The sequence below is a fragment of the Enhydra lutris genome, unplaced genomic scaffold (genome assembly GCF_002288905.1).
Source record: "Enhydra lutris kenyoni isolate GAN:26980312 unplaced genomic scaffold, ASM228890v2 scaffoldscaffold12, whole genome shotgun sequence".
Lineage (NCBI taxonomy): Eukaryota > Metazoa > Chordata > Mammalia > Carnivora > Mustelidae > Enhydra > Enhydra lutris.
The window spans coordinates 54,594,890-54,622,127 of NW_019154096.1; the positions used below are offsets into that span (position 1 = coordinate 54,594,890).

Consider the following 27,238-nt stretch of genomic DNA (forward strand, 5'->3'; position numbering starts at 1 on the left):
TGGCTGCCTTTGCATGTTTCCCTTGGTCAGCCCAGGCATCGTGTCCTGTGATTTCATGGAAACGCCCGCCCCTCCAGACTGTCCATCTGGGCAGAGGTGTGTGGGGCACCGTCCGGACCTCCATGTACTTGAAGCCTCCAGTGTTCCTCAGGAATCCCTCCATCTGTCTACCTGTGGGAAACCAGTGGCCAAGCTCAAGAGCCCTCCACAGGTGGTTCCTTTCAGAAACACTTCCACCAGCACAGGAAAGGACTGGGACCAGGGCTGTGCTTTCCCAGGTGAAGTGCTTTCACTGACCCGCAGCCTCCCTGAGGACTTCTGGCCACATGGCCCCACATGGAAGCACCTTGTTCTTTCCTGGCAGACCTGATCATGGCTCCCCAACCCCAAATAAGTCTTTGGATGCGCCAGGCCGAGTGAGCAGCCACGGTAGCAGCCTGTCCTTTTCTATCGAAGGCTGGCAGAACCGGCAAGCAGGAACACGTTTGGTTTGGGGGAAATAGCCACAATCTTTCCTCCTGTACGGGCAAATGCTTCCTCTGGAAGATGGGGGAGCTTCCCAGCCTGGGCTTCTCTGCCGGAAGCAAGGCCTCCAACACTCATGTCTGTCCCGCAGAGAACACCTTCTGCAGCGGGGACCACGTGTCTTGGCACAGCCCTTTGGATAACAGCGAGTCGAGGATTCAGCACATGCTGCTGACCGAGGACCCACAGATGCAACCTGTGCAGACACCCTTTGGGGTAGTTACGTTCCTCCAGGTGAGGCTGGGGTTGGACAGGGGCTCGAGCCTTCTCTGGGGGAAAAGCCTTTGTAGTACAGGAGAGCTTGGGTAGGGAGTATGAAGGCAACAGATTTCCTTGTCTTCTTGCATTTTCTCTTCCCTCTGCTGGCTCATGAGATTCGGATGGTCTTGTTTAGCCTGCTGCAATGGGGGAAGGAGGAAAGGGAAAGGGCCACGGTGGGGTGTGGGGCGGGTTTGGATGGCTGTAGTTGAGCGGCTAAGGCTAACAAGGCAGGTATTTTGGTGAGCTGATGAAGACCCAGACAGCCGCAGGCACGGGACCACCCAGCAGGAAGACAGCTTTGGGCTGGCCTTACCCTTGCCCAGGGGGAGAGTGCGCGGCCACCCCCGCTGCAGCTGGGTTTGTGATCAGGCTGGGTCTGTGTGAAGGTTCGCTTGTTTCCCTTGAGGTTTACACAAAGGCGCCCCGCCTCTGAGGAGGAAAGAAAGAACTTTTCTGCAAACTGCTGGGGCCCTTTGGTTGTGGTTCGAAGCTTGAAGGGCCTCAGAATCTCCTGTGTTTACGTTCCCTGTGATCCTAACCTAGGCCAGAACATCTCCCTAAACCTACCCTGGCTCCAGAGATGGGGGCTGAGGACCCATTCTGATGTTCACCTCTACAGTACGGGGCTAGTCATTGTGTCACCCAGACACCTGACCCACTGTAGTAGGACAAGGGTCAGCCCTCAGTGCCCTGTCCGTGGACTCTTCCACCTCCTAAGGAAACCATCCCATTTTGGACAGACAAGCCCCTGACCCTAGATCCTGCCTGTGGTCCCCCGACTTGAGTTGACCCTAAAAGAGCCAAGGCGGTGGTCCTCCTCGATGGGTGGAAGGAATGGCTGTTAACACGCAATGGCATCTTGTCCCTGGGTCTCAGATTGTTGGTGTCTGCACCGAGGAGCTCCACGCAGCCCAGCAGTGGAACGGGCAGGGCATCTTGGAGCTGCTGCGGACGGTGCCCGTGTGAGTACACACCCGCCCTGTGAGGTGGGGCCTGGCTTCCTGGGCCTGGGGGTGGGAGTTCCTCCTTACCCCCACATGTGGGCTTCCCTTTACATTGTTTTTCAGGCACTGGTTTTTCACATCAGGGACTCCTGATGATTCACTCCCTGACAGTCCCTGACTTCGAACTGCTCTCCTGTGTTCTGGGCCTGCACAGGGAAGTCTAAAGGCCCACCCCATCAGCCCTAGACCCTCAGTTACCATCCTGTCCCCTTTCCTTGTCCACAGCGCTGGCGGCCCCTGGCTGATAACTGACATGCGGAGGGGAGAGACCATATTTGAGATCGATCCACACCTGCAAGTATGTCTTGAGTGAGGAAAACCTTTCTAGCACACTATGCCTAGGCCTCTTCCAAATAATACTGGCTTTCATTCTGGGAAAATGGAGGAGCTTTATTTGTGAATGATCAGAACTCTGGCATGATTTGGAACTTATCTCCTGAATTCTGTAGAGCACGTAGGGAGCAGAGAGCTTAGGCCAGGAAAGCTTGCCTCAGACACATGGTTTTTGGGATTTAAAAGGGGTGGGATTAAATTGACTTTGATAGTACAAAGAGATGGAAATGTATAATACTGAGATTGTTTGGGATGATACTACAGTCATAGCTTGGTTGAAATCATAAAAAAAATGAGGATCCGTGCTTACTCTGATACCTTAAAATATAAGAGCAATTCTCGAGATAATGGAACTACATCAAAGAAGCAAACTGGAAATTGTTTGTACCAGTAAAAAAAAAAATAAACTAAAAAAAAAAAAAGGGTGGGGGGAGAAAGGATGAATTTTACTGTATGCAAGTCATACATCAATAAACCTGACTTTAAAAAAAAGTAAGATCACCAGCTTTTCACTATAGAACATTGATACGGCATGTTCCAGTATTCGTCCTCCCATTTCCCCCTTCTTCAAAAAACATAGACCTTCCTTCAGGGAGCCACTTCCCTACTTCCAGCACCCTGTAACACCCAGGATGGGTGATACTGACCCCATGCCCCAGCTGTAGTAGGTTGTGATTGGCCAAGTGATCACATACCCCTTTTAGATACAGCTTCAGCTTGGGCCATCAGAACTCCTGGCTCCCCTCCTGGGCAGGATGGTGTTCCTAGATATATAAAGGAAGTCTGTATATAGGCAGGCCTGCAGTTGCCCACTCACTGTGGCCCAGCTGTGCAGGGACATCTTTGATTTCTTAGAAGAAACATGCTTTGCATGCAAGTTAATTTTGAAAACCACTAGAGCATATCTTCCTTCCTAATGGGCCACTCATGAAAGAGGGCATTAGACGGCTAAGAACGTTCCTGGCGTGTATGCACTTCCTTCTACTTCCCCCGACCAGTTGTAGGCCATTGCCATCTCCGAACCTTTCATGTCTCTCAAAGTCCGGGAGGCTGTGGGCAGCCGCCAGGAGCTCCATGTCCTCCAGGAGGGACTCAAGGTGGCAAGGGAAAGGTAGCAGGCAGACATACAGCCAGCAGTGCCTGGGGGTTCTTCACTGTACACCTGTTGCGTTCTGGGGCAGAAGCCCTACTCATTCACACATGATGCTCCTCTATTTTCCTAGTGTCTTTAACACGGAAGTTTTCACGTTGCCGCCAGGATCCTCTGTTACCTCTACGTTAAAGTTGGTTTCCCTATAGCTTCTGCTTATGCAAAAACCAGGAACCATGAAGGCCACGTTTCCCCACGTCCTTGTTCTGCAGCTACACTGGGATCCAGCATGGGGCACCGCGGGCTGTTGGTTAGCCCTGGTCATAAGTGCCAAGCACTAAGAAAGAACTTGGTCATTTGACTGGTAGGGTAAGCAGCCCATCCTTTGCATGCCAAGAACAGTTCTCCACCCTAGTCTTTGGGCTCTGCTGAGACCAGCCAGCAGGATCCAGAACACCCAGTGGTCTTTAAAAGCAAGTGGTGGGGGGAAGGGGCTGGCTCAGTAGGTGGGGCATTTGACTCTTGATCTCAGGGATCATAAGTTCACGTGCCATGTTGGGCCTGGAGTTTACTTAAAAATAAAAAAAATTTAAATTTAAAAAAAAGTAAGCAAGGGGACATCGGTGAGAAAGCCCAGTTTTGTTTTTTTTTCCTGGTGGCCCTGTGCACCAATGGGAACTCTTCAGTGCTCATCTGTAGCTGTCTGGGGGCTGCTTGCAGGCGGTTCATTGACGAGCTGTCTTCTCTTCCTTTGCTCTGAGCTCCGCTGCCAGCCAGCTGTGTGCTTTAAAAAGTCCCTTAACATCTCTGGGGCCTAACTCTTTTTTACTTACAAAATAAATGGGCTGAACTAGTCGAGTCAAGGGGCATCCTCAGCTCTTTGCTTAGGTGAGGGGCCTCAGGGCAGCCAGTGGAAAGGGTGAAGCTCAGACTCTACCCTGAGCAGAGCAAGGCCCGCCCACTCCTGCCTGGAGCACAGAGCTGCTCCTGTCCAGTCAGCCTCTCCCTGTCTCTGCTCAGGATCCCCAGCTTTGGGGCGCTTGGCTGGCTCAGTCAGTAGAGCATGGGACTCTTGATCTTAGAGTTTTAAGTTAGATCCCCACATTGGGTGTAGAGATTATTTAAAAATAAAATCTTAAAAAAAAAAAAAAGGATCCCATCGTTGCCCAGGCTGATTATAGCTCTGGAAAGGAGGAAAGTATGACTCTCGGAAAGGAGGCATCAGGGCAGGGCCATCTGCTGACTGGTCCCAAGAAATAAGGACCTTCCCTCTTGTTCCCACAGATAGGCTTCCTGGCCGAGCCCCAGGCCCGTGTGGTGCCTGTGGAGGCCCCGGCGGGAGGGTCAGGCGGAGAGGGAGCTACAAATTCTCACTGAGGTGCTTTCAACTCACGAGCTTTATTTGGCCCACATGCCTGTTTATAAGCAGCGTTGCTAGAGCCTTCCAGATGACCTTTAATCCAACGCCCAGCATCACAGAACTATGTTTTACCAGAAATCCCAGGGATGTTTGGGTACAGCTCTTCCTTGAGGCCATTTGGAGCGTGTTGGGACTCCACAGTGCCAAGGCCTACACAAAGGCAAGGCCTCTGATGGGGTCTGCAGATGGCCACTGCCCTCCAGGCCCCCATCTCAGTCTAAGAAATGGAAAAGAAACTCCATCCAGAGTCCTTTGCCAAACAAGTTAGTGATGCAGCTAGGGGAAGTCCTGCCCTGCTGCTGCTCTCTGGCCGTGCTTTTTCTGGGTGACCACACCCTCTGCTGTTAGAAGAGGGAACTGCAGGTGTGAGGTCTGAGGAGTTGGGCCCAGTCCTGGCCTCTCCTGCCTGTGGCTGGCTTCCACCCTGTCTTCTGTGGCAGTAACTGGGGGGGTTCTTCCTGAATGACAGGGGGTAGAGGAAGGACTTTGCCTTTCCTCAGGGCCGTAGTGCCACATCAGCTCCATGGGCCAGCATGGGGTGGCCAGAGTTAGGGCCCTGAAACAGGTATACAGGTGGTTTTACTGGAAGGTCCAGGTAGAAGACGAGCTTTCCTTGGGATTTTCATGCTTCCTGGCTTCCCCTGATCCCTGGTTCCCCCAGAGGAGTCAGTGGCTGGCAGAGACCATCATGGGTTAGCAACCAGGGCAGAATAAGATCAGACATCCTGCTCTTCCAGCACCTGTTCCACGCTCAGCACCTACAAGAACTTGGTGAATACTGGAAAGGTGGTGGTGACCTTGGGACACTGGTTCGCTGAAGGAACTCTGGCTCTTTGGTTCTTTCCAAGCAGGAGAGAGTTGACAAAGGCATCGAGACAGATGGCTCTAACCTGAGCGGTGTCAGCGCCAAATGTGCCTGGGATGACCTGAGCCGGCCCCCTGAGGACGACGAGGACAGCCGGAGCATCTGTATCGGCACGCAGCCACGGCGGCTCTCTGGCAAGGGTAGCTGCGACCACCCAGCCCTCCCTTCCCCTTTCCCCAGGCCCGGTTTTCAGGCTCTCTGCGATGGGGCTATCGCATCGGCAGCCCATTCAGTAGTTCCTTTCCTGGCAGGACTGAAACAGCAGGAGAGGTCTTCCAGCAGTGTGGCACGAAGGGAGCTCTATTGGCCCATTTCTCTTGTGTTTCCTGTGTGTATTTCAGATGCACCGCCAGCAGTGAGCATTGTATTTTAGATTTGTCCCCTTGCAATCTGAGGTCATGGAGGTGAGTGGAAGCCATAGAACAGTTACAGGAAAAGGCCATAGTCCACCCAATTCTGAAAGAACAAGCATCAGCCACCCACAGAATTGAAACAGGGCCCAGCTCTGGCCTGAAAGCCATGCCAGACCCGAGAATCACTGGCCTCAGGCCCTCCCAGGCCTTAGCTGAGAGAGGCCTGAGTGTGGGACCAACACACAAACTTCCCTGCCTCCCTGTCCTACAGAAACAGTGTGAGGGGCCATTTGGGTGTGGGGTACCCTATACTCACTGCCTTCTGCATGGGGCCTTGGGGAAGAAGGATGTGGCTCTCCTGCTGGAAGCTCACCAAGGTGGTCTTGGTTGTAGAAACAGCTATGATTCTTAGCAAAGGGCATCCCTACCCAACTCCAAAAGGAAAGCAGCCATTTACCTATATGTATGTTGATAGCTTGTTTTTCTACTTTCTTTGTCTAGTTCCTCCCACCTACCTACAGTCCTGAACAAAATGCCTGCACATGTGATAGCACTTATGGGAGCTATACTCTTTGCCTAAAGGACAACTTAAGCTCCTAGTGCAAATATCAACCCCCTTTTGCCTTCCTGCTTGTTCTGATAGTGTGCTAATAAGCCCATGGGAGGTTCCGAGAGAAAGCATACAGTCATTAAAATCATTCAGTTGCTTTTGACGAGAAAGATAATTTAAGGAAGGACTCATAGTCTTATCCAAAATTTCAGCCATTATTGGCTAATTTTTTCAAAAAATTAAAGAAGTAACCCGTATCACTGTAACAAGTCAGACAGTTAGAAAAGTTAGTATTATCACCTCTGTAGTCCACTCTAAGCCCATCCTTTGAGCAACCAGCATTAATCTGATTTTTTGGATGTGTTTGCTCTTTGTATAGGTAAATCTTGGACCAAAAATCTCTATAACAGACCAGAGTAGTGACCTTCACCCCAAAGTTCAACAAAGCACCTTGCAAAAGTCCCACCTAGAGATTCCTCTCTCACCCTCTTGGCCCTTGGCAGACCCATGGACAAGCAGGGTTCCCTGGGACCAAAATGGGATGACCTCAGCTGAGGTCATCACTGGCCCACTGGCCCACCCAAGGAGAAGGGTGGCAGGGTATCATCCAACCACCCAGAGTCCAAAAAATGCATAAGAGTTCATTCAAGGCAGAGCACTTACAGCCTTAGTGGCATCCATCGCAGTGGGCAGAATCCCCAGGTGGGCTTGGGCAGTGGCAAAGACCTTGTTAGTCACTGTCTGGAGCTATGTTAAGGGTCAGTCTGGGGCCTATGTAACAGGAAGGGGAAGGACAGTGAAGAGCCCTATGTTGGAAGGTGCCCTTCTGAAGTCCAGAGGACACTCCCTTGTCTTCTGCAAGAGTGGCGCTCTTCAAACCAGAAATTCCTTGAGAGCACGGTTGCCTCATCTGGCCTGTGTCTTCACAGTGCTCTCACTCAGCTCTCGAGGCTGACGTCTAGAGTGGGTTCACGGGTTTCCTAGGACCTTTTCCTAGCATGACTGCAGAGCCCGGTTCCAAGCACAGGGTTGAGGGATGTTAGGAGCCCAAAGGGCCATCAGGCAACTTAGTGGTGTCGTTGCAGACACGGAGCAGATCCGGGAGACCCTGAGGAGAGGACTTGAGATCAACAGCAAACCTGTCCTTCCGCCAATCAACCCTCAACGGCAGAATGGCTTCACCCACGACCGGGCCCCGTAAGTTCCTGGTCCACAGAGGGGATTCGTAGAGCTTCCTGAGAGCAGCGTTCCCGGGCTGGTACAAGGGAGGCAGTTTTGTCCTGAAGTGTCTGTTCCTGGAGCTTGCATGAAAGAGAACAATGCCAATAGCCTTGCTGGATGGACCCAGGGTCTCTGGGGCACACAGACCTGTGGGTCATAGGAAAGGGCCTCAGAGGGGACCCAGCAGCCCAGGAATATAAACATCAGTAAATATTTACACGCGCTGTGTGAGCAGACAGGAGGCCAAGTTGGGGCAAAATCCCAGCCTTGAGGGAGCCCATTGTGCTGAGCACGACTCCCCTCCTTATCTCGGCCTCGGCCAGAGTTGCCCTTCCTTCCTTCCTGGAGCCTGGTCTCCGGCTGATAGCTGCGGCCCCAGGGGCCTCCCTGTCTGGCCAGCCCCATAGTGGATGCCTGCTGCTGAGGCCCTTTTTCCTGCCTTCCTTCCATGGGGCCCAGAGAAGGGAAGGGAAGTCCTTTGCAGGCCTCTGCTGCCCGTTTAGGGGCCCCTGTAGCCCTTTGGGACAGACTGTGGCTACCTCCAGCGGTCAGGTCCTCTTCCTGCTGACCTCTCTTCCTCTGATAGGGGATGAATGGTAGGCAGGGCTGGAGCTGGACCCCCCTTCTGCCCTTTGAATCAGGGAAGCTGTAGGGAATAGCTGCTGGCAGGGGATGCCTGGGAGCCGGCAGCCCAGAGCAGAAACCTTGCCTGCCAGGGAGGAAGTTGCTGTGCCCTGGGCTCAAAAGGAAGCACAGCACTCCTGCAAGAGCAGGGTGATCTGTCCTTCTTCTGAGAAGTCTTTATTACACGCTTGCTGTGTGGCAAGCTCAGGGCCCAGGGGGCCATCCAGGATACAGGCTCTTCCTTTGGAGGTGCAGGAACTGAAATTGGTGTGAGTGGAGCTGTAGATGCATTTCGTTGGAAATAGCCACGTCTTTGAATTCTAGCTTCAGCTGCTCATCCACAACCCCCAGAAGTGGTCGTGATCTAACAGTCTACAGAAAAGACAAGTCAGGATGATCTAGAATAGTTAGGGAGGGCTTCTTGGAGGAGGAAGAACATGAGATGGAGACGGCCCTTAAAGTTGCCCTAGAATTTTCAAGCAGGAGAAGGAGCTGACAGTGCTGGAACAGGGGAGGCCTGGCTAGCTAAAGTCAAGGCTACAACCTGGGAGCAGACTGTCGGGGAGGGAGAGTTACTCTGGATGCCCAAGATGGCTCACCTGGAGTCTGGCGTCCAGAAGTCATGCAAGTTGAGCTTCTTGGCAAGAGTCCGGAGAAGCCTCCACTGCCATGTCTGAGCAGCTTTCAGCTCCAGCCAGTGGGTTTCTCCAGCCATCTGCTTTGAAGTAGCTGGCGTGACGCACCATGATCTTCCTCTAGCAGCAGCAGATGGCCAGGCTGAGGTGTGGGGCATCTGGAAGCTCTCCACCTGGGACTCTGGACCCTATCCTGGGGCCATGCTCCTTCCCATGCCCTGAGCTTGGCTTCACCCTCTGGGCCCCGTTGGCACTGGTGGGGAGGCTCGGAGGTACTTGAAGGCTTAAAGGCTCCAGTCTATCGCCTATGACTTGTAGACGGTCTCAGTTCAGATGGCCCTGTCACCTCTTGGAGGTCCAGGTTTCCGGGCAGAAGGGCAGGGGCTCCTGCAGAGACACACCCCACTGGCCGCTCCTGTATATGTGGAGCAGGCTTGAGATCTCACTCGCCATCCCGGCCAGGCGTTCAGCTGCTGCACTGGAGGGGGAAGGGGACACAGGGCTCAGGCTTCTGGATGCATATATACAGCCCAGACTCAGCCCAGCCCTGACGGTGAGAGGGGCGCTGGGTCTGGTCCGAGGGCTATCAGTAGACACCAGGTAAGAGCTACAGCCTCCACCTTTGGCCTGAGGCAACTGAGCTACAAAAAGATGAGGAGTGCCAGCCCTGTGGGGTCCCCTCCCCTTCCTGCAGCTCCAGTGACCGGTCAGGTACCCACAGTGCTGAATCTACAGTCCGGAGGGAATCAGAATGTCTCTCTGAGGTTCTCAGAGCTAGTTATCAATTTGTTAGCCATTGGTTGAGAAGTGGTTCCTCTTGCTTTGCCAAGATCCTTTTCCAGCACACCCCACAAAGTGTCTCACGGCTCTAGCTCGAGGTTATCTTATGATCGATGATGACAGACTCCGTTTAGATCAGCAAGCACGATTGTAATATCTGTGCTGCCCACTCTGGGACCTGACCCCGTTTCAGATAAACCACATGGACTGCGACTGAGAAAGCCAACCCCAAATGTGCTGGCACCAGTTGTTGTTCCTCTCCCCGTGGGGGAGCAGCCAGCGCGGGCCTTCCTGTGTGCGCGTCTGAGCTTCCTTCAGTCAGGCTTTCTCAGCTGGGGCGCACTGGTTCCACAGGGCTCTGGGAATGGTCTGAGGAAGCTGCGGTTCGGAAGGGCCGATGGGGCCGGGGCATTAGCAGCTGGGCTCTGGCCTACTTGCGGGGGGCAGGGGCAGGGGTCAAGCACTTGCTGTTTTCATAGCCCGCTAGCAGCTAACACTTACATGGTGACGACCATGTGCCAAATAACATTCCAAGTGCTTTACACCGCATGACCTTCATTCATTCTCACAGTCACTCTGGGAAGTAGATAATCTTACCGTCCCCTTTTACAGATGAGGAGACTGAGGTATAGAGAGGCCAGTCTTCCCTAGTGTGACCTTCCTTACCCCATTCTCAGGGACCCCATGAGGGACACACAAGGCTATGTCTTTGAAGTGGAGGTGATGTCATTGGTGGACCTCATCCCTCCATTTGGCGTAGGAATAAGAACCTTTCACGTGACACTGAAAACAAGGCTTAGCCCCATGGTAGAAGCTTATGATGCGGACTTAACTCTAGGGAAGACATGGGGTCAGTGTTGGTGCTTCCAAATCCCAGAGATAACGAGCTGTATCATAATTGGCTCATTTATACCAGAATTCCTTTCTGACATAGAGCCTTGTTTTCTTCATGTTCAGAAACAAAACCAACCCTATCTCTGTCCCCACGTCAGGGCTAGGGGATTTCTTTCTTTCTTTCTTGAGGCCTTACTTCCTGCTTCCCAGAAAGGCAGGCCCCTCTGGGTAACCGGCTCCTCTCCCACTTGCCCTTGCTAGCCCTCCTCCCACTGCCTTCCCAGAAGGAGAGTCCTTGGCCCTTTTTGGGGCTTCTTTCAGGGTTTCACAACCCTTGCCTTCCAGCCATGAAATTTGTATCTGGCTTTTCCCAAGATGATCCGTTGAGAAAAGCCTCCTTCCACTTGCTGGCGCCCCCCTTCCCACTGCCTGCCCGGGTGAGTTTGGGAAGCATGGGAAGCCACTCCTCTCTGTCACTGAGGACAGCCTGGCTTGAGACTGTGCCTGCCAACATTGGTAGGGACCTGAGAAGGGAAAGGCCCCGGACATCTTCTCTGTCTGAGGTCAACTGGACTGTTCTACAGACTTTGGCTTTGGGACTCGGGGGATGCCTGTGGTCAGGTGTATTGGGTAGGGAGCTTTGCATTTCCATCAGCTTCTGCTCCGATGCAGGGGACCTGAGGCAGTGATCCAGGCCCTCCTTCTCACTCTGCCGGGGTCTCCCTGCCTGAGGCTGGAGGACCTTTACGAAGGTCTCTGGGCCACACAGCCTCCCAAAGAGGGGCAGCACTTATGCGTGCATGTGCGCAGGCGTGTTGGCAGGGTAAGGTCCCCGACTGTGAGAAAAGCGCTTTGTAGTTGAGGCACCTTTAAAAAGCAAACTAACCATCATTTCTGAGCCAAGTTTCTCAGTCTTCATGGGAATCATGCCAACAGCTTTTAAGGCGTTTTTTTTTGTTTGTTTGTTTGTTTGTTTTGTTTTGTTTTTTGCCTTTTTGCCTTAATTTCCTGAAGAATTAAGGCTTTGTAGTATGAATTCCCTGGTTGTGACTTTCTCCACTGCATAACCCCCCAACACACACACATGCTTGCACATATATTTCTCTCCACTTTTAGGAGTGTCTCTGCTCCCATCTGTTTGCCTTTTGGATGGGGTGACTTTGCTGCCTCTACTCCCATCTTGAATAGCTTATAACCTGGCCAGGGAGTCATCCTTTAGAGAAACCTATGTTTTCTTTCACTCACCCTATGAGGCCCTTCTTAATTAGAGGAAGAAAATATCTAGTTTGCACCCAGTGAACTGAGTGAAAGGAGGTGAGTTTTCATCTGGGAAGACAGCTGGGCCGCTGGCACTCACGGCTCGCACACAGGGCAGTCAGGGGTGACCCTGCTCCAAGTTTTTAGCGTATCAGGGCCATGGCCAGCCCAGAGCCTGCATCTGTCACACCAGCTTCCCTCACCACTCCCACACTGGGGAAGTACATTGTTTTCATGAAAAGAAGATCCAGAAGGAGACAGTCCTGCTCTCAGGGCCCCAGCCTGGTCCCGCAGGGCTAATAGGAGGAAGGGCCCAGGCCTCCAGGATTTACACGTGTCCCGCTGCACACCTGCCTTTGGGTGCCTTTCTCACAGAGAACACAACGGAGGGGGCAGAATGAGGCGTGCCACAGCAAACCGGGCACAGGTACATTTCTGCTTGAACTCCTTTCTCTGCTCCACTTCCCCGGAGAGATGGAGCCGAGGCCACTGTTTACACCATAGCCTTGGAGTTCATGGCCAGCGTGTTGAATCCTCAGTCCACAGGGCAGCCCCCTTCTTCAGAGTCGCACAGTCAGAAGCGGTTTTTTTGCCCATCTTTGATCCTGTGTCACCTAACACTTGAGCAGTGAGTCACTTCTCCAGGGAAGGGAAAAGGAAGGCTCAAAGGTGAGAGCTGGAGAGAGGAAATGACTCAGTGTCTCAGAAAACAGAAAGCCAAGTGCTCTGGGGAGAGTGGGCTCACTCAGGAAAGCTGGCCTCCTCATCTCCCACCCAAGTCAGGGCTGGGCTGGGGCCGGAAGTTCCTGGTGCCCCTAGTTAACTCCTCTGGTTGACGAAGGCACTCTCTCATCATCACGCCAGTTTCACTCCTTCTCTTGTCCTTGGCCACGTGCTGCCCCACTGTCCATCCTCACAGCCCGTCTTCAGGGCGCTTTCAACAAAATTACCGTATTTATTCTTCGCTTGTGGGTGTTTACCAGGTAACAACCTTGTGTTTAGGAGTAGTTGTGGACCTGGGGCTTTACCCCCCATCCCACACCTCTACCCCATCCCAATCCTGCCCTGAAGAGGGACCTTCAAGTGGTTCTTTCTCTGCAAAATTCAGAGCTTTTGTCAGCAATCTGAAAGCAAAAGGAATAATCTCCCAGCCAAGAGGCAGAAGCCAGAGGTTGGGCTGGCTCAGCAGGTCAAACCCAGGTCACTGTTGAGCGGTTGCCAACCCCGGTGCCCTGGTTCCTGCTCCCGGGCATCCCCAAGGAGGAGGCCCCAAGTCGTGTGGTCAGTGCAGAAGTCACCCCTGTCACAGGACTGGGACTGTGGCTAAAAGGAGTCTTGGTGGTCCAGCTCCTTTTCTTTCCACGCCTGCTGCCATTGAGAGAACATGACCAATAAATACCCTTGGGCTAAGATGGAAAAAATGAAGGCTTTTCAACCTAAAGAGACCCGGGCGGTGAGGAAACACGCACCCAGTTCTGTCAGTCTGTAAAATGTGGGCAGAGCAGACAGGGCTGTATACTGTAAACCATACAGTGCTAGGAAATCAGGAATCTATCTTGACACTGGAAGGAGAGAGTGTTTTAGGATATGTAAAAAGTCACCTTATGCAGTGGGAAGTGTAAATATAGAATGTGTTACATAGACAGGTGGTAAAGAAGAAATAAAGGGAAAGATTCAGATTGATTCCTGAATTACTGAGTTGTGCATCTAAGCCATCCCATAATCTACCCCTCACTGTTCCCACTTCAGGAAGACTCCTGGGCCAGACAGGGTCTCACGGCTGAGCAGGCCGTTTTTATTGAGGATTGCAACATGCTGGGCCCTGTGGTGTGAGCTGCTGTTGTCCCCATTTTACAAATTAGAACACAGAGGCTTAGACAGATGATACGACTTACCTCGGGTCAGTAAGCTGGGAATAAGTGTCAGGGTCAGGATTCGAACCTTGGACTGTTTGATCCAGCCTTCTCCACCACTGGCGACAGCCTGTGAAAGCGGATACATGTGGAGGGGCTTCGTGCCAATCCGTAGGAAAAGATAACTGGAAAGTAGGCCCTGGAAGTTTGCACACCACTGTACAGAGGAGAGCTGGTGTTTCAGTTTGCCTCGAAACCCATGAGGGTGGCAGGTCCATGGGCACTGTTTGGCTAAGAAAAGCATGTCCCCAAATACGGTAAAATCTGTTGGAGGATATACTCCACCAGAATGAGTGAGGAAGATACGCAGGGGACAGGAAATGGGGTCCAGCATGGGAAAGGAGTCAGGGGAATCACCAGGTGATGGCAAGCAGCAAGAACAGAAGTAGCCAGTTCAGATGGGTCTCTGAAGGGAGGGCTTGGAAAAAGAGAAAATTGATAAATCCCTGATGTATTTGAGTGTCTTGGGGAAATCTGTAGACCAGATTTAGGTTAGTTTAGGATTGAATTAGGGATAAACATGTAGAAAACCAAGACTGTTATTAAATCCAAGGAAAATAGAAAACTGCGCCAGAAAAGTAAAGTATAATTTTCTGAAAGTATACATGATAGTATAGTACATGCCTCAGTTGTAGATAGCACTGGTTTCATACAATAGTGTAGACACTTGACGCTGATCCAGACAAACTGGGGATGCCGTTCTCCTGGGAAGAGGAGGGTGGGAGGGGGGTACGGATGAGAGTTAAGACCTCATATTCCTTTGTAGGAAGTCAGTAGGTGAAGCCAGAGAGGGGGAAATAGGGTAGTCGAAGTGAAGCATGTTAGAAGTCTGGAGGGGCGCCTGGGTGGCTCAGTGGGTTAAGTGTCTGCCTTCAGCTTAGGTCATGATCCCAAGGTCCCAGGATTGAGCCCCACATTGGGCCCCCTGCTCAATGGGGAGCCTGCTTCTCCCTCTGCCTGCCGCTCCCCCTGCTTGTGCTCGCTCACTCTCTGACAAATAAAATCTTAGGAAGGAAGGAAGGAAGTCAGTCGGTCTGGAGAAAATACCAAAAGAGTCCACTAACAGAGATGAGAGTGGTTGTCTCTGAAGAGCAGGGTCAGAAGACCTTGTGACTCTTTAAACTTTAAAAAAAATTGTAAATAAAAGTCCAAGAAGGGATGTCGTAGGAGCGGTTACGGCTTGACCCACCCAGTGAAAGGAGAGAATAACCTGCTCCGACTGGAAATCACAGAATTAGCACCGAGGCCGCCCGGGTCGTGCAGAGATGCTTCCCCTGCGCTGGCACCGAGCGAGGAGCTGAGGATTAGCAGCTGTAACCACCTGACAGGCCTCCTGAGAGCTTCTGTTTGGGCATAAAGGGGCCAACAAGGGGTACTTATCCAGCCATGGAGGCAGACTGGACATGGAGTAGAAGTGGCAGGGCACTGGAAGAAAGCACCTTGGGCGGAGTGAGATCAGGAAGGAAAACCCTGTGCCCTGTCATCCCCAGATGGAGGGTCCCCACAGGCTTTAAGGAGGTTTCATTGGGTGTTAAGGGAAAAGGTGGTTCTGTGGCTAAGATTGGAAGATGCTGGCTCACATAGAATGAAACTGGCTAGTTTGGCCTCTCCTGTCCTCCTCAGTCCTCAAAATGCCAACATTTTAGTCTTTCATCTGAGACACAAGTGTGTTACATCCAGCCCTTGCCCCATCTGCCTTTCTAGAAGCTTCCCTTAAATTAAAATTCCATCAAATACCCTTTGGGAAGTCCTGCCTTGACTTCTAGGAAGCCGCTGTTTTGTTTTGCTTTGTTTTTAAGAATTCAGGGGAAAAAAAAATCAGTGTGTCTTCATGGCCTTGAAACCCCAGAAGGAAAGCCCATTTAGAGGGTTGGGAGGTTCTTAAGGAGAAACATTGTGGTTGTTTTAGTTGGCCTCAAGAAGACCTGGGGATTTCGTCTCAGTCCTTTATTCGTTCACTGTGTAACCTTGGGCTAGTTATTTAAGTCTCTGAGTTTCAGTTTCCTCATCTGTAAAATGGGGAAAGTAATACCTCTTGATAGAGTCGCCATGAAAATGAAAGAAAGGAAGCAAAGTACTGAAAGGGTTTAGCCAAGAAGCTGGGCCCAGAGTCTACATTCAGTAAAAGGCACCTCTTAACAACATATTGTGACCAGTCCCCTGGAAACTAGAACGATGTGTTATACCTCCAGGGACCAGGATAGGTATGTATAGAATCCTTTACATAACTCAGATTTCTTGAAGAATTTTAACAAAATATGGAAGGAGAAGTATGTATTACCAGCACAGATTATTAAGGAACAGCGTCAAGAAAAGCTGAAACTCAAGAAGAACTGAGTCTTTTGCAAAAAAGTGCTATGACTAGCAAAAAGGACTTTACTTTTTATACTTCTGTTTGAAACAACCAGAAGAAGAAAGTGTAGGCCCTGTTGTTTGGACAGAGTAATTTAATCTGGCAGAGAGAAAGCAGGATTTACCCAAGTTCTGTTATGCTTCCATCTCAAAAAGAATGGTTATCAGAGTAGTTAGAGTCACCTAGGCATCCATGAGAAGACTGAAGCCATGATTTCAGGCTTCCTGGCCCACATGTCTTGTGCCCCAGAACACTGGGCAAATTGGCAAATGAGATTTATGAAGCCGGTGTCAGTAATCAAGGGAGTAAGAGAGAGGTGTTGGCAGACTGAAAGCACTCCGAAGTTTCAAAATGCAAAAAGCATCTCGCACTCTCCAAACTAGCGCACGTAGTGTCAACTCTCAGGGAAAATTCTGGACTAGACTATTCAATAGGCAGGCTGTGAATGCTCTTTGAAGAGGAACAGCGAGCCCTGAGAGTCAGTGTGGATTCATGAAGAGTCAGACCTGCCAGACCATTCTCATCTATTTTTAGAAATAGTTACCAGGTCGCCTCGCTGGCTTAGTTGGAAGGGCATGGGACTCTTAATCTCGGACTGTGAGTTCGAGTCCCACGTTGGGTGTAGAGGTTATGTAAATGAATAATGAAAATGAAAACTTTTTTAAAAAATTTACCTTAAAAAACAAAGAAGAAACAGTTACCTATTTCAACGTGGTAGACAAAGGAAGTGCTATAGACCTTCTTTAGGGTTTAGCAAGACATTTTCAGAATGTCTTCTGACATCACTGTTGGCAAGACAGAGAAATGTCCACAGAGCATCCAGGAAGGCGAAGGGCTTGGTGATGGGATGGTTGGGTTGATTTGTAATTGGTTGGATGAGCATACCCAAAGGGCAATGATGTCAGTCTGTCAGCCTGTCTGCTTGGCCCTACCCTGTTCACAGCTTAATCAAAGCCTGGGATGAGGACATTGATGGTGAGCTTAGCACTTCTGTCAGGGATGTGAAGTCAGGGGGGGACGCCAGTATGAAGGATGCCAGAGTCAGGTTTCAGAAATACCTGGAGCTCCTGAAACAGTAGCCAGAAAATGCAGAGTTGGCCTCTTAGCACCAGCTAATCCCCAGTACATACAAGATGGGGAGAAGAGGTCCAAGCGCAAGCCGAGGGAGAGAGCCTAAGGGAGCTGCGGTTGGCAGAGGGTGTGCCGTAAGAGCTGGTAGTATGACGGGGTTTCAAAGAATAGACAATTTGATGACAGTTTTAATAGAAATAAAGTTTCCCAAATAAGAAAGCTCATAGTCCCTCTTTGATCTGCACTGGTTAGACCATATGCTGGATTTATTTCCACACGCGACATTGACTTCTGGACATGAGACTCTGGCTTTGACAAGCTAGAGTAAATGCAAGCGCATGTGACTTGGATGGCTAGAAGATTTCAGAACCGTATCTCAAGAATATAGTTGAAATTTGGGGCCACAAATACTGGAAACGAGAAACTGATGGTGGTCTGTGAGAGCAGCCTCGGGGATTTGAAAGGCTGTCACGGGAGGAGGGATTAAACCACTTCTGGGCAGCCTGAGGTTCGGGAGATGAGAATTGCAGGAAGACCATTGTGCTCTGAAGAGGGAAGATGGTCCTGCAGCACCTCCCTCAGCAGAACAAAAGCCTCATGGGTTTTTGTTGGCCTGTAGTGGTGCCTTCCCAGAGGCCCAGTGGTTCACCAGGGCCTGTAGGATCTGTTCAGGGAGTCAGGAGCCCTTCAGGCCCCATCTCAGAAGTCCTGTCTCCCAAGCTCAGGGCAAAGACCTTCGCTCAGAAGTGGGGACTGACTTGGCCAGAGGCAGTTGGTAAAGGCAGATAATTCCCTATTAAGCTATCAGCATTCTTTTATTTTATTTATTTATTTGACAGAGGTCACAAGTAGGCAGAGAAGCAGGCAGAGAGAGAGGAGGAAGCAGGCTCTCTGCTGAGCAGAAAGCCCAATGCGGGGCTCCATCCCAGGACCCTGGGACCATGACCTGAGCCGAAGGCAGAGGCTTTAACCCACTGAGCCCACTAAGGCGCCCCTAAGCTATCAACATTCTTGTAGGAAGAGCAGACAGATTTCTAGAGACGGTCACCTAACATCCTGTTAATGCATTCCAGATGTATTTTGAACACCTACTACATCCCCAGGCACCGTTAAATGCTTCCTGTGGGTCATCTTGTTTAATCCTTATAACGAAAGGGTATTATTATCTATCCCCATCAAGAGGATACTGACACTTAGAGAGTGGGTAAGTCATTTGCCTGAGCTCCTGTGAAGAGTGGAACCCAGAACCTATGTGTTAGCCATTCTGCCACCTGGAGCGGTGACTCATCCTCCCTCCCCTGGGCCCATATCCCTAGCAGTCCCCAGGGGGTGTAGGGTGTGCTTCCCTGGGAGCCCTTCTCCCTTCCAGCCCCCTGAAGCTCTGCCTTCTCCTCCACTGGGAACTCAGAGAGAAAACAGCCCAACTGAAAAATTAGGCCATGCTGGCGAGCACAGTACTTATTTTTTTATGACTAAGATTAAGCTGACAACCATGCAAAACATTGCAAACCTGTGTCGGCTGCAGATTTAATACCTCGCCCAGCCCACACAAATAATTCATGCTTCTGCATCGATGTCCAGAAAAAACAAATCAGCAGAAAGCTGGGCTCCTGCGTGTGTGTGTGTGTGTGTGTGTGTGTGTGTGTGTGTGTGTGTGTGGAACGGCCGCGTTTCCATTGAAGCAGCATGCCGGAAATACCCAAGCTCCAGGATTGCAGATCTAGCATTTTGCAATTTTTTTTTCTCTTAAAAGATTAAAGTACGTTTTCAAATGATTGAAGGTTGGTGGGAGGTGTAAACGTGGGCACTTGTCACATTAATTCTTCAGATGATTAAGTTCTTTTCCATTTCTTTAAAGCTGTTTGCAGTTGGGTTTGATGTCCTCGTTCTGGGTGAGTGTGTTGTAGCAGTTACCAAGGTGACTTTAGCTGACTTTCAACAATTTATTTTTCCCTCCAGCGTGAGATGTCTCTAGCCCTGTGTGCTGTTGATTCTTCTCTCCCATCCCCCCGCCCCCACCCCAGTTGCTATTCATCAGCATTTTTGCTTGTGCCAGAGAAGCAGCGATCCTGATCCTCCCGTGGGCCCCATGGGCTCCGAGGCCCCGCCCGGCAGCCAGGCTTCGGCCCCTTTCAGGCACATGGTGGTAGGTCTGTGTGCGGGGCCGGTGGTCGGAGATGGCACAGGGAGGCAACTGTGAGAATCACACCCTGGCTCTTCCCCTTAAACTCACTGTGAGCTCAGTCTTGTCACCTCACCTCTCAGAGCCTCCATTTTCTCATCTGTGAGAGAAGGATTGATCATAGACCATGCGCGGGCTGCTCACTGTAAGGACTCAGCCAGGGAGTGTGTGGGCTCCTTGCTCTGGAGCAGAGCAGAACTCAGAACTCTTCTGAGTTGTGCTCTTGCCTAGGCCCTGAGGGCCGCCATGGAGAGATGATGGTGGGCGCTGTCCTCCTCAGAAGGGAGACATAGCAGCCGGCGTGTGAGGGAAAGAGGTCTAGTCCGAGGTCCCAGGGCTCCCACGCTGGCCTTCCACAAACCGCCTCTGTGGCCTTGGACTCGTTACGGTCTCTCTTTTGCAAAAGGAAGAAGTAGACTAAACCACCTCAGAGTTTCCTTGCAGTCTTGAACTTCCATGACCGTCTGGGCCATAGCATTGGTCTCCTTCGCAGGTCTTGTGAAAGGGTTTGTCAAAGGAGAAGCCAGGGCAGAGGGCAGTTTCAGAATTCGCTTTGGCAAACCAGAGGAAGATACTACTTTGTGAAAGAGCCATTATATCTGGGGGTAGATCCGCACAGTTGTGGGAATGGTCCCCATTAGCTCGGGGGCTTTTATAAACCACTGCCTTGGCAGGGCCCTGGGCTGTCCGATGCCACCCGCCATCCTTTGGCCTACTGACCTCACACCCTCCCTCCAGGGAGGTTCTCTGCCTGATGGGGTGCCTCCTTGGCCACAGGCCCCAGTGCTCAGCCCCCCCAGCACGTAAGGGGGTTAGGCCTGCCCCTCATTGGCTGGCTGACTGTGGGCCTAGACATCCTGGATGGCTCCTGCCCCTTGAATGATAAATAACTAGAGCTTCTCACCCAGTATGCCCAGTATTTTGATGGACATTTGGGGAATTGTTCTGAGATTCACAGCCCAAACCAGGATCCGGCCTTTTGAATAGGATCAGTGGGTAACACTTATTTCCGGCTGAGGCTGATTTGAGAGGCTGTCAGTGGGGGCAGCTGAATTTGAAAGAGCCTATCTTAGATTGCAAAGGGACCCTGTGGCCCAGTTGTGGGATGAGCTGTTGGTGGGAAGCAGGACAGGAGGGAGCATGAGGCAGCAGTGACAGTACACTGTGGCCAAGGCCATAGTCGGGAGGAATCTGGTACACGGCTCCTGGGGCCTCACAACCCAGCAGTATGGTGGCCTGGTTCTGCCGCCCAGCCGGGCCCACTAGTCTGACTCCTGAGAGTCTGGTTTCCACCCCTCCCTGAGGATTATATCATTTCCTGGTCAGATGGAGGCTGTGTATGTCACTGCAGCTCCTGGCCATCAGCGGGATCGTGCCTGCTCGGAACCTGCGGAAAGTCACAGCCTTTTTAGGGTCAGCTGGAAGGAAGCTCTTGGAGCTGCGCCTCCTGCTACTCTAGCACTCCAGCTTTGGGGAACTTGGGAACCAGGGCTCCTGGGCAGGGGGAGAAGGGCTCCAAGATGCTCCTGCTGTTGTGTAGGGAAGACCAAGCCACTGTGACATAAGCTTTCACGTAGCGTGTTGGCCAAAGATGAGGCTTTAGCACCCGATCTAACTGCGACCAGATCCCAGCTCCATATTCCCCACCGGGTGACCTGGACGAGTCCCTTAACCTCTCTGATCCCCAATTCCTATCCATAAAAGGGATGTAACAGTAGTACCCACCTCATGGGGATGTTGAGAGGAGTGGTCTATGAGAAGAGCTTTGCACAGCAGCTGGCGTTTGGCAAGCACACAGCAGACGGTGGCTGCTGTTGTCACTGTCCTCCATCACCATCAGTGATGTTATTCAGGAGCTCAGCCTGACAGACTCCCATCTTGCTCCTCCCCATGGCATTGACCTTGTGCCGTACCTCTTCCTCTGCTTGCCTTGCAGGAGCCGCAAAGACAGCCTGGAAAGTGACAGCTCCACGGCCATCGTTCCCCACGAGCTGATCCGCACACGACAGCTTGAGAGTGTGCATCTGAAATTCAACCAGGAGTCAGGGGCTCTCATTCCCCTCTGCCTAAGGTGAGCCCCACGGCACACAGCTTGTCCTCAGGGAGCCGAAGGCCTCTGCTTGCCTTCTCCCCCACACCTGGATGGAGTCTGCCCCCCACCCCCAGAGGAGAACCTGTCAGGCAGTTCTGTCTTGGGCCTGTGGGGGGATCCTGTGGACTCGAGCCAGCCTATAGCCCCCACTGGGCTGAAGAACACTCGTGTGTCCAGAGAGGTGACCTGGGTGCCGCTCCCTTAGGAGGGTTCAGCCGCCGGACAAACTCGGATGCCCCCGCCATCCCACAAGCCTGGAGTCGGTCACACTGGGGGGCAGGGCAGCAGCTCTGGTGGGTTGGACTCTTATTTTCTTCACTCGTTGCTTTTCCCGTGCAAAACACTCCATTCTCCAAACTCCATGGCCAGCACAACAGACTCCTGGAGGGACTGAGAAGCCCAGCTATGTCCTTTCTGCTGCTGGCTGCAGTGCCAGAATCCTAGCCCCGTGGCCAGAATTCCCACTCTGCTTGGGGACACTGCCCTGGGCCGAGTCTGCTCCGCTGGCTTCTTGCAGAGCCCTTGGGGTTTTCACCCTCACTTTTATAGCAGGGATGTGACCAGAATAACTCTAAACTCAGATGACAGTGACAAGGAAGAAGGGGGTTGCCCTGGTTCGGTCCCCCCCCAATGGTCCCCAGAGCCTGAGGAAGGAGTTTGGATGCTAACCAGCACTGGCCAGCCACCCTGGGCAACAGGGCAAAGATAGCAAGTGGTCGGAATGAATGGAAGCAGGGAAGGCCCCCCCACCAGGACCCCAGCCATCTCCTCCCCAGCTCCCTCTCTGGCTCAAGCTCAGGACCGTTTGACTGGTGAAGGGTTAATCTGAGGCAGCCTGGGAAAGCCAAGGGCAGGCTGGGCTTCCTTTGCTGACTGGCATCTCTGCCTCACTGGTTGTCCCTGCCTGCCCTTCCCCCAGGTGTATTTCCAGACTGGGGATTAACAGTCACTTCTTTTGGCTCCCTCAGAGTATCCCCATTTGGCTTCAGCTTTTATTACTATTACTATTATTATTATTATTATTACTGCTACTGCTATTATTATTATTATTTATTTGTCTGTCTTGAGGTCGGCTTGTGGCCTTATGGCTAGCCATTTTGACCTTGTGAGAGAGCCCATGAGCAGGTGGAAGACTGGCGCGGACACAGGGCTTGTGCTGGGAAGGCACTATGCCATCCTCCCAGGGGCTTGGCGAATTTGTTTAGATGCTACTTCACTGCTGCCCTCAAAACAGAGGGCACATGACCCCACTTTTAGTTGTGAGCATGACCTTGTGCCCATTGCTAACTGCCCTCTCTGGCCTCAGTTTCCTCACCGGGACATAGGAGGTGTCCTCCACTCCTCCCGCAGGCCCCCTGAATGCTGATCTGATGTCTCTGCTGGCCTTGAGCGCTTCGGAGCAGGGGCGGTAGCGAACTCGGGAGAGGCTTCTCTGGGAAGGTGCTGAAGTGAGCATGTCCGGTTACAGGCCCCTGTTGGTGGGCAGGTGGGCAGGCAGGAGGGCATTTGCCAGGCACCCTGTCCCTTGGCCAGGCCTGCTGCTCACAGTCTCTGTGTTCCCACCCCCAGGGGCAGGCTCCTGCACGGACGGCACTTTACATATAAAAGTATCACAGGTGACATGGCCATCACATTCGTTTCCACGGGAGTGGAAGGCGCCTTTGCCACTGAGGAGCACCCTTACGCAGCCCATGGACCCTGGTTACAAGTGAGAAGGCTCATTTTCTTCTCCCTACCTTCTTTCCGTGGGCTCTTCCCGCACCCGCCTCCTCCCTCTCCTCCCTTGGCAGCTCTCGGTGGCTCCCTTCCAGAGGGGCTGGTAGTGGGAAGCCGTGTGGAGTGTGGCTGCTGCTGCCTGTCCCATCGGCTCTAGGAGCACTTCCTGGCCAATCCCCACCCCATCACCTGAGACACCAGGGATAACTGTCTAGGCCCTGGCCATTGGTTTGCCAGGGAAATCCAGATTTGAAAGATGTGAGACTTTCCGCACCCTGGGTGAACCAAAGGCCAGGACACCCGACGGTGAAATGGGATAGGAGGAAGGATGGAAGCCAGTCTCAAGTGGCTCTGTGGAAATCCCACCAGAATTCCTAGAAAATGGGGTGTGTGGGCCTGGACTGGGGCTGGGATGGGCAGGCCTCAGCAGACAGAGTCTCCCCACTCTCTGCATCTAATGGCTCTCCTGTTCCTCCTAATGGAAACCCAGCTTTTCGGCACAGAAACCTGCTGGCTTGTCCAGAACACTTTGTCCTTCCTTGGCTCTTCTGGCTGGAGCACAGCTCCAGAGCTGCTGCCAGGCAGGGTGCTGGGGCCTGAGAGCCATGGGCCTCCTCCCCAGCCCCCATGCTGTCCCAGGGCTCTAACGGGGACTTGGCTGGTCCAGCATGCTCCCAGACGTATTAGGGGAATGACATCCTTTCTTCTTTGTTTGTTGGGGGTATGAGAGGAAAGCACTCTACCTTCTCTGTCTCAGGAGTTATCAAGAAAGGGGATCTGACCCTAATCCAGAAATTGGCTGTGCTTGTTTTTGGTGTGGTGGAGGGGAGGTTGTAGTAGAGGGGAAGGGATTTCTGCTGGTTTTGTGGGTTTAGCCCAGTGTGGGGGGTCTATGAAACGTACTTACTGGTAATGTGGGCGTGTGTGTGTGTGTGTGTGTGTGTGTGTGTGTGTGTGTGAGTGTGTGAGAGAGAGTGAGAGAGAGCTTGCAGCTGAATTTCTCCTCCTTCAGGCCCCTTCCCCCTCCCCCCCCAAAATACTAACCCTTAATTAAAACAAACAGCAAACAAAGGACACCAACCACACTCCTCAGATTAAGCGAGGTAGAAAGCTAGTGCTTTAGCAATATTGTGTTCCATAAATTATCTTGCCTTTTTCCACAGTTATTACATTGTTTCATAACAAAATTACTTTGAACCATAAAGTTATAAATACATTTTAAAAGTCCCACTTGGTAACATTAGATTTCTGTCCATGTGGGCTTGGTAGTTACTGTAGCAGAAGCTCTGAAGCATAACATTCGAAACTAGCCCCGTGCAAGTGGAAAAGGCCTCCCCATCCGCCCCAGCCGTGTCCCAGGAAGGCCAGGCTGCTTCTGCGGAGAGGAGGAGGGCTGCCTCTTCCCCGGGGAGAGCTGGTAAGGAAGGGGGAAGTGGGGACCCAGCGGGAGAACCCAGCATCCCCTGAGAGTCGAGAGTTCCCAGGTCATCATTCCTAGTAGGTGACTGTGCTCATAGGTCTCAGAAGTGTCCTCAGATAGCATGTCCTCAGATACACAGAAATGTGTACTGAAGATTCTGGCCCATGTTCCTGGGAAAGTAGGGACCAGGGTCTCCCCAAACTCAAGAAGAAATTCTCCCCTCCCCCATTACATCTTACATCTTCCCTCTGAGCCTGTCCCTGGAGTCTTGCCATCCTTGGAATTCCTTCCTGCCCTGAGGCAGGGGTGTTCACCATCTCCATTCTCAGAAGCCCAGGAGCCCTGGCCCCCAGAAGACTCAGCAGATGTCATGTTGTCCCTCCATGCCCCCTGAGTTCTGAATCCAACCCCAGTCCCAGAGCCCCTTATTCCAGGCCACTGGCGTTGTGCTCCCAGGCCCACTCCTATCACCCTTGGGCAGCCCCTCGGGCTCCTGAAGCCCTGGGCAGGGCCCCCGCCATGCGCTGTTGCCCAGGGAACCGGAGCGGTGGGAACCAGCCTCGGGCCTCGGCTATTTCAATAAAGTTGCTGTGCTGGGAGCTGCTTAATCAAAGGCCTGTGTTATGGGCTCATTAGTGTGGTCCACCACGGGCCAGCTCTCAGGGGAGCTCCCAGGAAGGCTGGCTGGGGCCCCGCTCCCCCAAGCATGCACCCTCACTCACTGAGGGGTTTCTCAGGCCCCTTTCCAAGGAGCCCTGGGAAACCCTCTGCCTCTGCCCCCAGCCAGTCCTCAGCCAACACTCACAGCAGCCCTCCTCCCTGCCCCCAAAGCAGTCAGCACTTTCTGCTTCTGACTGCCAGCCCGCCTTCCCCTTTAGGATCTTGCCACTGTGGTCATAGGCAGCTCCCTATAGCTTGTGGGAACCTGGGCTTGTAATTACTTGTGGGCGTCTAAGGCTCCCTTTGGGGCTACTTGTCTCCCATGAGTCTGCTGGACATCTTGGAGGCCTGGACATACCAAGGAGGGGCCACTCCACTGGACCAACAAGGGCCCCAGGCCCCTGTGGAGGGAGTCCCCCAACATGGAGGGGACTGACCTCCCCTCTACCCCCTCAGGAATCTCTTGCTCATACTCCCAGGATCAAGGGTGTCTCCCTGGGCCCTGGGTACCAGGCCTGTGGGGAACAGAGGAGTAGGAAGGAGCTGAATACAGCAGGCCCAAGAACGTGAAGAGCTCCAGACTTCTGTTTCCTTGGCTGCTACTTGAACGCTCCCTGTTGATCCCAGCTGAATGGGGAGGGGCTGGGATGACTTTCTTACATCAGACTCAACGGCTTTGGAAGCCCTCGCTCCCAGCCTTGGCACCTTGTTCTGGCTACCAGCCTGGGCCTGTTATCTCTTGGGGAAAAGGCACGGCAGAGACACCCTGCATGAGAGAAGAGTGACAGAGGAGAGGCTGAGAGAAAACGGCAGAAGGTGAGGGAATCTGGGACTTCACTGGAGGGTGTGGAGTGGCCCCACACAGGCCTCCACACCCACCTTCTCTTGGTCCTGCTCCTCCCCTCCCCGCTTCTCTCCAGCCCCAGGGAAACCCAGGCCCGAGCACACAGAAAGGCAGGGCAGGCTGCAACCCCAGGGCAAGCTCAGTGGACACTCCCTGCTTCCTGGAGGAGCTGGAGAGGCAGGAATCCTGCTCTAATTCTATAGGCTTCGAAGTTTCCGGAGGTCAACACCTTGACTCCATCTGCCCTCCCATCTGCTATTTTCATCCTCGTGGAGATGGTAAAGCCTGCCAGCCAACTCCAGAGCTTTACATGATGGTCTTCAGCTCTTGGGGGAGGCCTGCTAGTGTCCTCTCTTGCACACCTTCCCCCAGCATTCCACATCCCAGTAGCTTTAACAAGCCTCTCTCCCTTGAGTCTGTCAACACTGAGCTGTTAGTTTTCTGAGCAGGAGCCCAGCCCAGAGCTGAGTCGTTCATCCATCCCCAGCCAGGGTTGATCTGAAGTGGGAGAAATTGGCCCCAGAGGTCACATGGGGGTCACATCGCCTGAATATGAGACTATTTTTCTAAGCCCTGCAATGCTTTCTCAGCTGTGTGGTGTCTGACAGCTCACCCAGGTGGTGCCCTCCACCCCCAGCCTTTCCCCACCCAGCCCCGATGGGAGGCTTCGGGCTCAGGAGAGGATGCCCAGCTGCTGTCCCGAGTGGACTCACCACTCCAGGCCAATTTTCGGAATCACTTCTGGGCTCTCGTCCTAGCCCAGTGGCTGACTCACCACTGTCCTCTGGACACGTCCCCGCCTTCTCCTGTCCCCGTCCACCCATTTGGATGTTGTGTGCAAGACACTTGGCAGCCCCAGGCCCAGGCCCTGGGCAGTTCCTCTTCAGTGCTCTCCTGCTTCTCCTTCCACTGGGGAAGCTGGCCACAACCTGTTCTCCCTGGAGACCTTTGCTTAGGCTGTCATGGGACCTCATTGTCCGAGGGTACCCCCAGTTAGGGTTTAAAAGCCCCCGCTGTGTCTGGGGAGAAGACTGTGATGGCCCGCTGTGCCCTCGCCAGCCACAGCCAGCAACCGGAGCAGGAGGAGTCTGAGCCTGCTTCTAGCCACCAAAGCTGACTTCTCACCACCCACCGAGAACAGGAAATGAGTGTGTACCCCACACACCTCTGCCCCCAAGCCTGGGGGGGGTGGGTGTGGATCTCCATACTGTTTTCTGGCTTTCATCTGGCCAGTT

At 52.6% G+C, this 27,238-nt stretch overlaps 1 protein-coding gene across 3 annotated transcripts in view; it reads left to right on the plus strand.

The window, feature by feature from the left end:
- LOC111145420 (SUFU negative regulator of hedgehog signaling) overlaps positions 1–27,238 on the plus strand; it is a 114,351-nt gene that overhangs the window by 76,513 nt on the left and 10,600 nt on the right. For 2 of the 3 annotated variants that reach the window (XM_022500296.1, XM_022500295.1), the window contains exons 4-10: positions 617–759; positions 1,663–1,748; positions 2,016–2,088; positions 5,482–5,638; positions 7,487–7,598; positions 21,208–21,342; positions 22,933–23,071. In XM_022500296.1, coding sequence (XP_022356004.1) covers positions 617–759; positions 1,663–1,748; positions 2,016–2,088; positions 5,482–5,638; positions 7,487–7,598; positions 21,208–21,342; positions 22,933–23,071 — 845 coding nt within the window. The remainder of the gene's footprint in view (positions 1–616; positions 760–1,662; positions 1,749–2,015; positions 2,089–5,481; positions 5,639–7,486; positions 7,599–21,207; positions 21,343–22,932; positions 23,072–27,238) is intronic. The other variant, XM_022500297.1, reaches the window with a different exon arrangement.